We start from the raw sequence: 16,283 nt of genomic DNA on the forward strand, positions 1-16,283 counted from the left end.
GATGAAGTCTTCGAAGTCTTCGTTCTCAACGATGAATACATCTATCATCTTTTCTATATCCAGTATTTTTATTTTCATAGTGACTAAACCTTTTGTACTCTTCACACCATTGACCGATTTCAAATATATCTTATTCGCATCCTCTTTTTCTTCCATTATTTTAATCAGTTTTGAGTTTATGAGCGACATTTGTGAGCCTGAGTCGTATGTCCCATTCACCTCTAGTTTATTTTCTATTAACATTTTCAATCTAATCAATGGTGTGGTTGTTCGTTTTTTGTCTCTGTATTTAATTCTACTTCTATTACTGAATGTTGTCCTACTACTTTCGGTTTATTTCTTTCTTTATTATTTTCCTGTGTCTTGAACCAGCATGCTTCCTGTGGGTGATATCTGCTTCCTTTGTTCAGATCTTCGCATATTTTGCATGGCTTCTTTTCTTCATTCCTCTTCTTGTAATCGGTTTTATTATCTGTCCTCTTCATGAAAGTTTTTCTATTCGCTAAATTTTCGTATTTTCTAATTTCAGTGAATAGTGTTGTTGAATCTGTGCATGATTCTCTATCTATTCTATTCAATATGAATTCCGGCAGTCCTGTCGCTATGAGGGCTGTTAGTGTTACCGAATCTATGTCTTTGTTCATGTCTAACAAAAGCTTTTCTTTTTTTATCGCGTAGTCGATGAGTGATCCTTCTTTATATTTAAATGCTAGAGCATACGTTACCGTGTTCCATCCTTTGTCCGCAAAAGTCTCTAGGAATCTATTCTTCCATTCACCCCATTGTGCTTCGGTTGATAATCTTGTTAATGTTGCAGAGTGCCAATCTGCGCAAGATTTATCCAGGAATAGTCTCAATACTTCTATTTTTTGTTCATCTTCTGTGATATCAAGTCGTGTGCATTCTTTCTCGAACGTTTCCATCCATTGTTTGGCGTTCGAGTTCTTACTCGTGAACTTTTCAATCAGATACTTTTCTGCAATATTTTTCAGATTTTTTTCCCCGTTCCTCTTCTGTGATGCTTCTACTAATTTTTCTAATATCTTATTCAAGTTATCATTTTTTTCTTCCGCTGGGTTCTGTGCTTCTACTTCCTCCAAGTATTCATCTAAGAATTGTAAATTACCTTCTTCATCCGAATAGATTTCCTTCAGTTTATCCGTTAGTGTAATCCAAACCTTCCTTGATTGATGTCTTCTTTTGATGCTGTTCCTTACCTTAGCAAAAGTATCTGTTTTCATTAGTTCTGTGTGGTTAGCCATGTATATTTTGTCTCCTGACAAACAGTAAGTTTTCTCATCTTCTGTCTTGATTGAGGTTATGGCCAATGTGTTCGATCTTTCATCTTTTGGAGAAGCTACTATTGTAATTTCAAATTGTAGTCTGACCATTTTTGTTTGTTGTTGACCACAATTGTCGTTTTATAAGACAAAAGATGATATGAGGAACTTTCAGGAGAATTGCCAAAGTGTTGCTCTAAAAGAAAGAGCTTATATTTACGTGTGGTGTATATACAAAGGTTTCTACTATTACATACTATTTTAATGACATTTACCTAAAAGAAAGAGAAACGACAATTAAAGTCTATTCTCCTCGGTTTCCTTCTCCTTTAGTTTATTATTCCGTTTCCTAATTTTGTAAGTAATGTTCACGTGTGTTCTCTATCTTCATCATGTCATATATCGATCCCTGTCGACATCTCGATTATAGAACATGAGCTAATGTGGCGCAGTTAATTTAAATTAAGTTGAAGAAAGTGTTCTTTCTTTACATTCATATCCTTGTGCGGTGGATGCGACATTTTCGTTAACAGAGGGTTATTTCTGACTTGTGCTACCTTGTGCAACGTATTTTTCTTTCAATTTTGTTGTGTACGTTGTCCCGCGACAATGTCGCCAGGTGCCTGACGTTTTCTGGAGGAACCATTATATTTCGAAGCGGTAGCCTTTTGCTTGTTAACGCATGGAAAGTTTCCTATGACGTTGCTTTCTAATATTTTTATCAGATGTGTTCGCATCTGAGAAATATCATAATTTTTTTGTGATGGGTTATGACCGTTGATAAGCGATATTGCGAATGCAATAGCAAAGACTCCACAGTCGGACCCATTACTTTGCTGTTGAACTTGTGGGAATTTGATACGTTGCCTCTGGAACTGATAAAAAGGAAGCAGTTCTCTTAAGTATATCTCATGGTGCTCATGAAGAGTCTTCCTATTTAATGAGTCGTATATGCATAGCGATTCGCCGTCGAAATAACTGCATACCCAGTGCCCGTCTAGTCCTGTATTACCGCCGTGCAGTATTCGAACATGCTTTTCATTCGGAGAAACCGGCCTAATTGTGTTTGGCATTTGAACTCGCCACGTTCCTTAAGGCGAAAATGTTGAATATTTTTCAATTAAGTGATCCATATGTACGTCAGTCAACGACCCACCAGATGTTATTATATCTTCGGACGTAGCATCCAACTTCGGTGTGAGACGAAACACGCTTTTACGATTTTCAAGTGCTATCTTCTCTCTATTTTTATTAGCAGATGAAACTTGTGTTGTGAGTCAAATCTCATCACTAACTAGCTGATTGTCGTCACGATGAGACAAGAGAAGAACAGTTCCTTTGACTGCTGAAACACTATTCGTTCCGTCTGTACATGAACACGGTTGGATTTCATTATTTTTGAATAATTTTAGCAAATGTGCCCGCATAAGGGTCGCATGATATGTGAGCTGGTTAGGTTTTACCCCATTCAGAATGGAAGTAGCAAAAGCGATTGCAAATACTTCACAATCAGACCCATTGTGCTGCCGCTGAACTGTAGGAAATTTTACGGGATTCTGTGAGAAGTTGTAAAAGGGAAACAACGCCCTCAAGTATATTTCATGGTCCTTGTGGAGCACCTCTGAATTTAAAGAATCGTAAATGAATATCGATTTTGTATCGTAGTAGCTACAAACCCAGTGTTTAGCTTCTTGCGTACCACTATGCAAAATTTGTACATGCTTGACGCTTGGCGAAACAGGTTCTATTGTATTAGGCATTCGTACCCGCCATGTCTCCTGAGGTGCATATTCTGAACATTTTTTCAGAAGCAATGAGAAATGATCTATGTGATCATTATAAAGCCATTCGCCAGATTGGATTATATTTAGTAACGTGTCATTAACAATTGGTATCTGCAGACTGATCATGATTGCGAGTTGACCAATAGTTAGATTAGTTCAAAGTCCTCTATCTCTTCGTTATGCGCGTGAAGCAGCAATGTGTTGTGCGAATAGCAACAACTAATCTGATTACGTGAAGTAGCAGATTATGGCGCTTAAAGCAGCCTGATTTAAAAATCGTGAGATTTCTAGAGATAGATGACGTTCTATCCTACCTAACCTATCTATCCTTACTCACCTATTTGCCTATATACCCACTGGACCTAGCCTAGCTATTCCCTTACTATTGCAGATGCACTTTTCACAATATAAAGCCTGTGGGTGGGTTATACTGTTACGACTCCGTCTCCGAAAACTATTCCTTAGCTGTAATTGTTGTCGTCCATTACAGGACTTGAAAGAACTTAGATCAACTGTCGCTAGACTTCGCGTTTCGACAATATTAAGTTGCCGGCTCTTGTTTGTACCCAGTTGAGTTCGGTATGGAAATATACAGAGGGAAAAAGCTGGTTATAGGCTGTTGAAGTGCGACACCAGAACTGAAACTAACATTGATGTCTTTTGTTTCGAATACCCATTTATTACCATTCGTTGCGATCGCTGCTACGTCAAATAGATCATCAATTATTCTAATGCTTGTCATGTGCAGCTATTACTTTGGGACGCAGTACTCCGCTCACATAACACACTTATACCGCGCGTTTCGCGTGAAAGTGGCCGCGATCAGAGGATGCGTCGAAATATTCGAATTTCTCAGTCTCCGAGCGAGCCCGAGCCTTGTTATTGCTGGAGTCAGCGTAGCCACCGGCGTAGGGAGATTGTTGTGAGATGTTGCCTATGGAGGCTTATCTACTGCCAAATGTTCTGCCGAATCAGCCCTCGCGGGTGACATCCCACAACAAGTCGCTTACGCCGGTGACTACGGTATCTCCGGCAAGGCTCGTGCTCGCTCGTGGACTGCGATATTCGAATCTTTGACGCAAGCGTGGATCGCGGCCACTTTGACGAGACGCGCACGGTGATCGTCGACATTGGCTAGTGGTGGATGTTGTTTGTTATTGTCAGTAACGTGAATTACGTGAACAAACGCTTTCGCACGAATTTCACACTTTTCTTTCGATGCCCCTTCGTCACAACGTTGATCGATGCGCCGGTTGTTGCGTGGGGCATCGGCATGCATGCTCATTTGTTCCAGTGCGTCGGCATCTGAGGAAAATGCTTGCGAGTCGATAAAATAGGTTCCCTAGGTGACTACAAGACAGCGTCTAGCCATCGATGATGTATCGTTAATTCAATGGATCATCGACTATTTCGTTCAGCAACAGCTTTGATCAGCGCATACGTTTATGGCAGAGCTCGTGTTGTGTGAGGGGCCGGGAAAAAGACCGTCTTTTTCCACGTAGCTTGAGGTAGACTCTGAATTTTACGGCGGCCCTTTGTTTGGGGGTACAGGAACTTTTGATTTGCTGGTATGGGGACGGGAACCAGTTTTTCCATCGTTATCGGTATGCTAGGAAGAGAGAGGATGGTGTTAGGCGTTACGGATTCGTACGGCGAGTCTGAAGAGTGATAATGAATATCGTACTTGAATCACAAGAAATCGTTGGTCCGACGGCCTGGACTCGATTTCGCAGAGTTTATCCGAAATAGATTTACGTTTAGAAGGTTTGTTCACCTTTTGATTCGCTACCGTTCTCGTTGCCGGGTAGTATCGTGCTGAGAAAGGTGTTTTTCGTGGGTGATGTGCCACGAATGAAACTGGTCTCTTTCGGGTGAGGTGAGAGTAAGCTCCGGATTTGTCAGCATTAGTTTGCTCGGAATTGGTCTTTGGGGAGAGGCTCTTGGTTTGTTGCAATGGATCAGGTTCTGACGAATCGTTCTACATCTGTACGCTATTAGGAAAAAGGAAGGTGTTGGTTATGATTTGAACTATGAGGAAAAGAGTTAGTAATACGACTGACTCATGTACACTTTTTGAGTTCTTTGACATTGATGTGCTGATAGGAAATGGTCACATGGTAGTTGTGATGAATCGATGGAGTAAGTACTAGTGCAAGACAAAGGTCGTAGTTGGCTCACCGACAACTCCCTAGTGCATGGTCGAGATTTTATCTTGCGGCCGACCTTGTTCAATGTACAGTTTCTTTGTTTTGCATAGTCTTCCGCCGTTTCGGGTTCTTGTATCTTTGTTGAGCGGGTGGGATTGAAGAAGAGCTTTGCGTACGTTACGTTTCTGGAGAGGTACCTTTCTTCCCGGATTTGCATAGGTGGTGCCAATGGATTTGTGGGTGTCGGTAGACCTATGGAAGTAGGATCCTTTGGTATGCTTGGGGTTGGAAGGAAGGTGTCAACAGTATTGATACAGTACGGCAGGTACGTCATAGAAGCATGAATTATGGTTGACTTACGATGAACTCCGGAGGGAATAGGTTGGGTTTTGCAGACTGCGATGTGTAACGACGAGAATCACCGGCGGAAGACTTCCGTGTTAGCGAGTCTTCCTACCTCCAATTCTGTTACAGCTTTCAGAACCGAGTAGGATTGTAAAGGAACATGCAAGTTTGTGGCGTGCCAGAAGGGAAAGCGTCCTTTTGTAATATCCAGGTGGTAGTGTTGGACCATTCTACGTTGAACTTTCCCTGTGGGATTAGGAACCTTTGATTCGTAACACCGGAATGTGAGCTGCTGTATTTTTCGATATCGTTGTGCTTGGGAATTGGGGGAAGATGTTAGTTGTTCTGATTCGATACGGTGGGTACGTTAGAAATGCAAAGTTTGTGATCGACTCGCACCAATGATGTTTGTTACTCACGTGATTGCCTTGCGGATACGACGACCTTGAACACCCTGCGTATTGAATTCAATACGTCTGCATTGCGATGCATTAGAAACTTTATTACGCTTTCGCTGCCGATTACCGTTCACTTACGAGCTGTCACCTCATAACCTTATAAGTAGTCGACCTTCTGACGAGTGAACTTCCGACGTTTCAATTACGGATGAGGTGGATAAACGAGCTGCGCTTATTTAGGTTCATTTGCGAAACTGAAAGGTCTGTCACGGGGCCATGTGCCGTACAACCATACGTCCTACGTTCCAGCGATCACGAATCTATCACTGTCACTTTACGGCCGCCATGATGGCCTTTCCAACAGACGATGGACATCTCACCTCCATTAGTTCTGTAGATCCCTCACGCAGCCAGCGCGGTGATCGGTATCCGATCAAAACGCTGCCTTCCCGGGGGTTGACGAATAGGACTCGTTGTGTGGTTGCAAACTCGGAACGCTGACACTACCTGCTAGACGGCAGAAAGTAGAACCTTTCCCACTTGCGACAGTTCCTACTTTGCGGTTTCCCTTATGTATCACATTTATGTAAAAAGGTTTCTCATTAGCAAAAATATAAGCGGATGTACGATGATGACGACGATGGTGAATCTGATGAAATGAGTCTGCAGGTGATCAAAGATTATCAGATCTCAATTCTCCGACCACCAATTTCATTGAATTCGGGCTCAAATGAAAGTTTCACTTCACATTATATCGCAAAAGTGTATTCAAATTTACCAGAAAGCTAATGATTTAGGAAAATACTTAATAAAACAGTCGGCGCTACGGCGCTTTTCCTATCCCCTACCGGTATAGATACTCGGTAGTCCGCGCGTCCTTTTTCTTTTGAATGTACTTGGCGCGAGACTCTACCGAGTCTTGATCTAGATCTGTAAATGGTTTCGGACTTCGATACTAGGTCGATTTGTTCGTCTTGAACACTTCTTTTCGATGTATATTTTATCGATTGTCTACGGATTTTCCGATGTCAGTTTCGAAAATTTAAAAATCAAAAAACTGAATTTTCGTAAAGTATGGCATTTTTGAGTGCTTCAAAAAAAATCTCGAACAATCTTCTCACCGATTTCGAATTTTCGTGACCATCTGGATCCTAGGCAAAATTTCTCACGATTTCTGGCAGAATGTTCAATTTCAATTTCTCGAAATTCTTCTCACGGAACCCGAATTGGAACTTCTGCCAATAATTGTGAAGAATCCGGCCCAGGATGCAAGCACTCAAAAATGCCATACTTTACGAAAATTCAGTTTTTCGATTTTAAAATTCTCGAAAGTGACTCCGGAAAATTGGTAGACAATCGATAAAATATACATCGAAAAGGAGTGTTCAAGACGAACAAATCGACCTAGTATCGAAGTCCGATACCATTTACAGATCTAGATACAATAGACCGTTCAACATATAGTCGCGCGCAACAATGTTTTGTTTTTTGAAAACCGGTAAAGGAATTCGGGCTTTCGAAAAATTATGAAAAATTTTTTTTCTCACCTATCCTGAGTTAGTTGAATGTCAGAAAAAAGGATGGATCGGAACAAAAATGGTGAGGGACGGAGGCTTGTCGAGTTTGCGTGGAATTCCCCATTATTCTGCATATACTACACGCACTGAGGTATTTACCTTCGAAATGAATAATTTTTGCACTAATGTGATATTTTATTGTTTACAAAGATAACGAACTGAGACGCAGTAAGAGGCCGTGCCGCTCATATGCGGAGGGGGCGGTCGGGGTAGCGGCCCCCTCCACCCCGCCACAGGAGCAGGCTGTGGTGCCGCCACAGCGAAACGTACATAACAGATCTTCAATGTTCATACACACATTATACTTTCATACCGAATTCAAATCAACACTTCAATCATGAATTCGTTTTCGAAAGGATGCTGCATTTTTTTTCTGAAAAATTGTTGCAGTTCTCCCTATGATGATTTCTATCACAGTCAACTTGTCGGTTTGATCGCCACACAATATACATCTATGACCACACATAAAATTCATCTATTTTCGGAAAAACAGTTAAATCCACACCAATACACTTTTTTCTTGAGTCTGATTTTTCGCATGAAAAGTTTTGCTATTTCTTATCACTCAACTTTGACACAAATTTATGTAAAGGAGAAGGTGAGCCATTTTTTTTTCAAATGATCGATCAGGACTATAACCATTCCTGTTGATTCTGAAATCAGTTTTTCTACATATCCGATTTTAAAGAAATATAAATGGTGATAACTTTCAATGTGAGTATGATTCTAATTATGAATTAGAAATCGTCTTCGTTTACTTCAAATACAAATTGGAGGAAAAATTTTCGTCATACTTGAGTTTCAGAAAGCTCGGGCTTTCGCTGAGTACTCCGTATTGCCTCGCCTTTCCCTTTATACTGTAACGTGGCGTTCGATGGTCTCTACCTAGCTTATGAGAAATAGAATTATCTAATATTAAATAAATAAAATTAATTTCATAAAGTTGTATGGGTCATCATCCGTGAGGGGACATTCATTTGTTTTGAGAAAAAGATGCCCCGTAGGAACCGTGATGGCTATGAAAGATTAAATATTAAATACTTCGGTCCAATTCGCGACTGATAGAGGGCCAAAACAAAGTAGGTCACTCGTTAGGGAAGACCTTTTAAGATAATTTAATAAACTGCATGATTTCCCATGTCAATCGTGCTCTACCCCACCAAGAGTGGTTAGTCTCCGACTTTCCACACGACAGTTTTTAATCTACAAGTTGGTTGACCAGCATTGCGGATCGTACTTCGGTCTTTCTGCCTGTCTCGGCTTCCCATTTTACTTGTTCGCATTTTCTGGATTTTGTCTGTTCCGGCATCGCGGATCGTACCTCGGACTTTCTGCCTGTCCGGCTTACACAATCCATATTCCTGAGTAGAGTCCTATGAATAGAGTCTTTAACTTCAAGTTTATAATCGCGATCAAGAGGTTTGATTAAAAATCCCTCAATCGGTAAGAATGGGGTATAGCCACAAACAAGGGTGATTAACAGCATAGCGGACCGAGCTTCGGCCTTTCTGTCTGTCTAGTTTTTCCCCCTCACCTAGATTAGTAAATCTTAGGAGATAAATCCAAATATTGTTTTCGAAATATTCCGGTTCCTGTAAAGAATATTCTTCTTATAGTGTTCAAATTTAGTTATTGTTCCTTGATAAAAATGAATGTCCTTGTTTAATCCTTTCCTCCTACGTGTTCTTGGTTCCTAATTTATTCGGTCCACCCAGGATGTATTTCCAAACGCCCTCAGATACAGAGTTTTCATTTTATTAAATTTCATTAATCGTTGAAACGATTTGGCGCCCGACGTATAAAGTAAAAAAGTCTAAGCTCAATGATCGGAGCGTAGCAATACATGATCAAGCGTATCAACAAATCGAATGTGGTACGAATAGTCCTGAGCCATATTTCACAAATCTCATATATCATAACAAGCATTCCATTAGAAAAACTAGTTCAAGTCAATAGAACTATCAAAATTGGAAAGATACAGTGCGAATGAAAGTTTCTGATTTCAGTGCTATCTCTACATCAAATTATAGCTCATGATCATTATTATTCACAGATCACCCCGGAAGACGTTATGCAAGAGATGGTGGCGCTGAGGGCTGCAGTAGCAAAACTGCAGCGGCAACAGCAGCCACCGCAGCCCGCTGCCGCTACCGCTGCGGACAACGCGGACACAGGGGCCCGGCCGGAGGTCCAGCCGAAGCACGAGCCCGAGCCGGCACGGGCGAAGCCGAGCAAGCGAGGAAGGAGGCAGAATGAACGCCGCCGCCAAGGGGGCAATCGGGCACCCGACATCTACTATTATCACTACCGTTAGTAATATTAGTAGATGGCGGGCCGGCGACGCTGCCCCCAAGAAATGGAAATATAAAATAAAAAAATGAATATCTTTTAAAAATATATACTGCTTGTATAAGTTTTTTTTCTTTCACCACAAAGATGGTGCGACAGTAGTTCCAATGCAACTAAAGTCTGAATTATGGATTCCGATCGTTGTCTTGTTGTGAATAGTAGTGAACGCTAGTGGTTTGAGCCATTCATAATCTCGTTGCAATTTGTGAGTTCGCGCTTTCGAAAGATCATCTGATTGTCAGTTTTTCAAGTACATAATTGTAGAGGAAAAAACTCGTAATTTTGGTCACCGGTTTCATTGAGCAACTGTCAGTAAGGTCACAGATGTAGTGCGGTGATTTCGATTGATAACAGGGTTCACTCTTGATGGTTCACAGATTTGTCTCTCGCAGGGGCACTCATTTGTATCACCTATTGAATGATGGAAATGAAAACCTTGTCCGAACGTTAGAACCATAGATATAGTATCTATGTAGAAACATATGTATACTGAACAGAACCTGCCTATGGGCCGTGTATTATGTTCCACTACCGTCATAGATGTGTTCAATATATCTATGTTACTACTAACAATAAGCTGTACACCTTTGAAATATGAGGTATCTTCGAGAGGAGGCAGATTTTTTCATAATTTTTATACTTGGGGTCTAGTGAACCCTTTTACATTATTCGAGTACAACGTTTCAGACAAGCGAAAACTCAGATCAATCATATATCTGTGATGAAATTAATACTAGAAAATGTGCTTTTCTAACTCATATCGTATTTCTGGGTTTGAAGGCTAAAATTTCCAGACATATTTTTTCTCAATTACGAATCGATAAGCCTATCATATATGGATTCGGGTTGCCCCTAAAAAAAACGGATATTTTTTTTTTTGCGTCTCCTATGGAAATGTATCACACATGTTTTGAGAGCCTCCTCCGAAGATCAGCTCAAACAGATAATTTTTAGGGGTCACTCAGGATTTGAACACAATTCACAAAATCGTACAAAATTGAATTTTTTTCGGTTTCTTCACTCAATCTTCCATTGCATCCTATGTTAAAAAGTATAGAGATACCGCAAATATCCAGTAGATATTTTGGATCCTAAGTCGGATTGTTTCCGAATGACCTTTGAATCTAAATACTAACGAACTTTCAATTCTTTGTCTTGAAGTTGATATATTAAAGAACAGAAAAATAGATATATATCTATTACGAAAGTGAATAACGGACATTGAAAAATTTCCCAAAATTTTTCAACCAAATTAGGTTCGATATACCTATGGTATTATCATGTGTTGTTGAATTTTTCTTCCATGATTCTGCAACTTTTGTTTCACACATTTTCCGAAAAAATCCTCAGGTTTTGCGGGTCAACTGTATCATAGCCTGTATCTAACGTTACAAATTTATGGATACCGTTTATAACATGGCTGATTTCGCTCGTCACATATTTGTCGGTCAAGTTGAAAAGTTACGTTTAATTATTATATCGATATTCGGAAGGCCTAACGAGGGATTACTGATACTCTTTACGAATTGACCAAATGTACGATAATTACGAACGGGAGAAAGGCGCGATTTTACACGGAGCGCTTTTCCGTGGCTACCCTACGGTAACAGGCGAATAAATTTCACAAACTTGGCGGGAACGTAACGGAACAAAATATTTAACGTAGGGGTAACAACTTACTCAAAGAAATTGCGAATCCATGTGGTAAAACATATTACAAAAGTCATCAAATCATAATCAAAATACCCTACAGCATCACCGGATATCACTAAGGCTTACTCAAGGTATTACTTAATTACTCAATTACGCTGAAGGAGGACTGGGAATGAATCTAAGTCACAACGATAGCGGTAGATAGGTGAAAAACGAGAGCGGTACGGTAGAGTAAAGAAATCGAGAAAGGAAGATCTCAACGGGTTCGGAAGGATCTAACTAGACGTCCTGTCTGTCTGACGATATGTCGTAGAGTAGAACGAATTGAGCACCGATGTCCAGGATCTTCTTTCTCGGAAATGGTACGGATTGGCGTTTCCCTCTCCTAATTGGGCCACATTGGTGTAGGGCGCAATTCTTCGGATGACAATCGAATTTGCCTATTCGGCGCCTCTCCTTTCCTGTGACGTCACCATCCATGCTTCCTCTTTGGCCGCGCTCGTTTTTGAATACTAACCGGTTGGCTGTCTGCGTTCGGAAGGCCATACAAGGCTGCGTCGACTCAGGAACTTGGAGTCCTCGTCGTCAAGAACAACATCTCTATCCTATGTCGTCTCGGGAGTCCGAATGTAGCCTGGGCTCACCTGTGCCTCGGCTCCTACATGTCCTTTTAGGCAGAACGTCATCCCGGGAGGTTACCAAGTTTTACCCGGTGACGGGATCAGTTCCGGAACGGTAAATGTTGGTTTGGTCTGGCTCCTGGCCAGTAAATTACGGGACGGGAGGTGACACTACTCGATCCATGCCACCCTATACGCCGCCTTCCGTAGCATCCATTCGTCGATAGCAGAGCGTCTTACGCACCTATCCTTCAACGAGAGATCGTAGACAGGTCGTCTCGCGGTTCTATACGCCGGTAGCGATTTGAGAGATCGGAAGGCGAAAGATGTTGGCAATGCCATCAGCTGATTGTCCGGTCCACAGCTAGAGAGTCCACATCGATGTTTTGATCGGCACGGATGACGTCAGAGTTGTATCCTTTGAGGAAAGGGCCCGGGAGGTCGTCGTAGGTCGTCCTTGACTCAACTCGTCGGAATTTTCCCCAGGTCACAGAAGAGAATGTTCGGAACAACAACGAAAATCAGCTTAACATACGGAATATCTCTCATTTCAATTTAGTCTTGGTGATTCTTTTTGGTGTGCTGTTGCTTTCTATCATATTGACGAAAAACGGAAGGAAGCTTTTTGGGAGATTTGGGTGCCGTAGTAACGAGGCTGGAAACGCCACGTTACAGTATTCAACAGCACCTCTTTTACTCACAACAGACGCCTAAACGATAGCTTTCGGAGCTGTTCTGGAGCAAATAGAAGATGATGACACGAAAACAGTTGGTTTTTTCTCAAGGAAACTCAGTGATACCGAAATCAGATACTCCACATATAATCGGGAGCTTCTGGGAATTTTTGCTGCTGTTTAACACTTCTAACACCTTTTTGAGTGTCGCCAATTCATCATTAAGACAGATCATAAACCATTGATCCATGCTTTCCAACAAAAATTGGCGAAAGCATCTGATCGACAATTAAGGCAGCTGGATCATATATCTCCATTTTCTGCCGATATTATCTATGTGAAAGGTGGGGAGAACATAGTAGCGGATGCTCTCTCCAGAATCAGCACCATGAACATGATTAACATGCCGACACCATTGAGTTCTTTCCCCACTCTACAAGCACAGAAGCTTGATGATGAATTGCAAGATCTGAATGAAAACAATTCATCACTCCAACTGCGGAAGCTCACAGTGTAGCCAGATAGTAGCATTTATTGCGACATTTCATCGGGAATCATTTGACCATTTATTCTAGCTACACTTCGTCAAAAAGCCTTCAATAGCGTCCATGGCTTGGCTCGTCCCAATAGAAAAACTAATTCTCATCACCTTGAACAAAAGTTCATCTGGCCTAGCATCAAACGAGATGCTCTTTTTGATCATTGGAACTCACAGTTCAGAGCACCCCTGACGATCACCACAGACCAAGCTTCTCAATTCGAATCTGAGCTTTCTTAAGCTCTTACCAACTCCTCTGGAGCTAACAGAGTTGGAACAACGCCATATCACCCCAAATTAAATGGCATGATAGAACGTAGGCATCGCACCCTCAAAGCAGTTTATTGAAGTCTTGGCATGACATATGGTCAATAGTTTTACTTGGCCTTCGGACTAGTTTCAAAGAAGATCTTCAAGCAACACCGGCAGATCTACTGTTTGTCACCAGTCTGAGAATACCAGGCAAATTTTTCATCCATCAAGATCTCCCCGCTGATCCAAAAATGTTTCTTCTATTTACTCCAGAACAGCTCCAAGAGCTATCGTTAAGGCGTCTGTTGTGAGTATAAGAGGTGCTGTTGAAGACAAATAAGCTGTTTATGTGATAGAGGCCAAGCTCTGCTTACAGGTTTCGAATGTTTTTTCACTTTCAGAGGTCCAGATGATTTTAGTTCTGTCATTCTTCTTTTGGAAATTCTTCTTATATGCATTGAGTAGTATTTGGTGTGTAGCTGCATAAGAAAGAACATCACAATAATAATTAATCATTTCCAAAAACTGTCGTAGTTCTATAACTGTCTCTGGTTCAGGAAAGTTAATGACTTGATCTGCTCGTTCAATTGAGGTGATAACCCTTGTAGTCAATTACACAGCCCAAGAAAGTGACTTCGGGTACTCCAAGTACACTTTTCTCGACGTTAATGGTGAGAGACTGCTGTGGTCTCAGGAACCAGGGTACCAGAAGGCAACTGGAATGCGAAACAGCCGAACTATGGATGACCTGGTCAGTCGGTGGCGATGGGAAACCCGGCTGGTCTAAAAACTTCGGCCCAGGGGGACCAAGGCCCCGACCGCGGACAAACTCCTCAACCGAGGCGAAAGCTATGGTGCCGAGGGCTGAATGGCACTGAGGTTAAGTGTCACAAACGACGCCCCGGGGTACCAGGCTCCCCCCCCTTCATTGTATCCAGCCTTGCCACGGCAATGCAGGCTCTGCAGGGGTCGACCACCCTTTTTGCATACTCGTATGATCAGGTATGAAACTATTGAAAAATAATCAGAAAGCTAATAGCTCTAGCACCAATAGTGTCGGAGCTACCAAGGACCAGAGGGGCTGCCACTAAGGGGTACTCGAAGACCTCGGTCGGGACCACCTCGAGGACCCAAAAAAAAAGAGGGAGGCCCAAAAACAGATCCGGGGCGGCGAAAAAGAGGGTGCGCAGGGCCAGGCTGACTGCCGTGACATCCTCAGACGTTACTTGGACTGCAAGTACGGCAAAAATCTGCCATGGGAGGCTCAGCACGTGGGCAACCTGAAAGCGGAGTGCGATAGAACAAGAGGCCAAGGCCTCTTCACAGCACTCCACTTGAGGCCTACTTGGCTTCCATGAGGGGCAGGAAAATCCTAATGCCAAAGAGCTATGGGAAGGCAGCTGAGGGCGGAAGGAGGGTGGCGATTACACTCTCGGACTACCTTGATACCACTCTGAGCTTAGGCAAGGACAGCCGAGAATCAGACAGAAATTCTATAGATATATCGAACTAGATCGGACAAGTTGCGAAAAGTCAGAGTCATATGGTAGTATGTCACGAAAGAAGAGCGTGTAGAGTATTTCAAGGTCTCTAACATATAATATTTCCAGCTGGCCGAGTAGTGTTCACAAGATTTATTACAACAGAGAGAACAACGATACAAAAGTGACTCAAAAATGACTTGTGGCAAAGAATACTAGATATATCGGAACGGGTATATTACTACGAAATCGTGGGATACTCGTTACCCTACGTCCTTCCCTTGGTCCTCCCCAGACGTACGCACGGAGTTGGTTGCCAGACGTGGATGCGTCGTTTCACCAATACTTCAATCACACAAATGAATCAAACGAACTAACCAAATCAAAGATACCAAATCAAAAATGAATCGAATTACTGAGATATGGGAGAACCAGGGGACGACGGAACTAACTCGGCTAGCTCAGATGCACTGAGAGAGTGGCAGAGGGGATGGGCGGGGAGGTGCTTAATGTTCTCAGGTCCACAGGTGGATTCAAATAAATAACTCAAACCGGAGTGTTCCTTTAGTGAGATCTCTCTCGTGTATTACAAAAGCAGTGGGTGAAGTTGACAGCGTATACAAAATTTGATGCTGAAAACGACAAAAATACTGGGACTTGGATCGTTTCTGGTATTCAAATTATTCTAAAAACTTCGTTGTTGCTACGTTTATCAATAATCATACAAGGTGGCTGGTTTTAAGTGAAATACCTCAATATCTAGAAAACTTTGCGGGATACGAAAAAATATTCCCCACAGAAGTTGTAGGGTCCAAAGGTGGCAAGAACTTGGTGTTTTTTTAAATTTTCCAAAACGATCTTGTCAAGGTCAAATCAAGGTCAACATGGTTTTTTTAAATGGAATGCCATATTTTTGTTCCGGGAATCAGATAGTGTGAAAAATTCCGCGTAAAACTTACATGAAACTTTTTTTCACGACTATCGCTTTGGTGCATGGACTTTCCTCTCCTTTGATTTGTGTTGAAATCTTCGTGTTCTAAATGAAAAGATAAGAACGACAATAACAACAACAGTAACAATAATTATGGCAACGAAAAGTTTCTTCATCAATCGATAATAATTAGCCTGATAGTTAGGATAGTTGCTCATTTTTTCCGACTTGGTATAAAATTTGAATTTGATTCG

At 41.7% G+C, this 16,283-nt stretch overlaps 1 protein-coding gene across 2 annotated transcripts; it reads right to left on the reverse strand.

Moving 5' to 3' along the window:
- Positions 1 to 241: 241 nt before the first annotated feature.
- Positions 242 to 1,765, reverse strand: LOC105688991. 2 transcript variants are annotated; one of them, XM_012405676.3, is made up of 2 exons: positions 1,556 to 1,765; positions 242 to 1,476 (listed from the first exon to the last, which is right to left on the reverse strand). In XM_012405676.3, the coding sequence occupies exon 2, from the start codon at positions 1,389 to 1,391 to the stop codon at positions 255 to 257; it is 1,137 nt and encodes a 378-aa protein (XP_012261099.2). In that variant the 5' UTR covers positions 1,392 to 1,476; positions 1,556 to 1,765; the 3' UTR covers positions 242 to 254. The 2 variants fall into 2 exon arrangements, with proteins under 2 accessions (XP_012261099.2, XP_048513995.1); XM_048658038.1 differs by having other exon boundaries at positions 242 to 1,489.
- Between the last annotated feature and the right edge of the window lie 14,518 nt (positions 1,766 to 16,283).

This window comes from Athalia rosae, chromosome 7 (genome assembly GCF_917208135.1).
Source record: "Athalia rosae chromosome 7, iyAthRosa1.1, whole genome shotgun sequence".
In the NCBI taxonomy this organism is placed as follows: domain Eukaryota; kingdom Metazoa; phylum Arthropoda; class Insecta; order Hymenoptera; family Athaliidae; genus Athalia; species Athalia rosae.

What these genes read in the sequence shown, in the direction of transcription:
- LOC105688991 (XM_012405676.3), bottom strand. Translation starts at nt 1,391, where the DNA reads ATGGTCAGACTACAATTTGAAATTACAATAGTAGCTTCTCCAAAAGAT.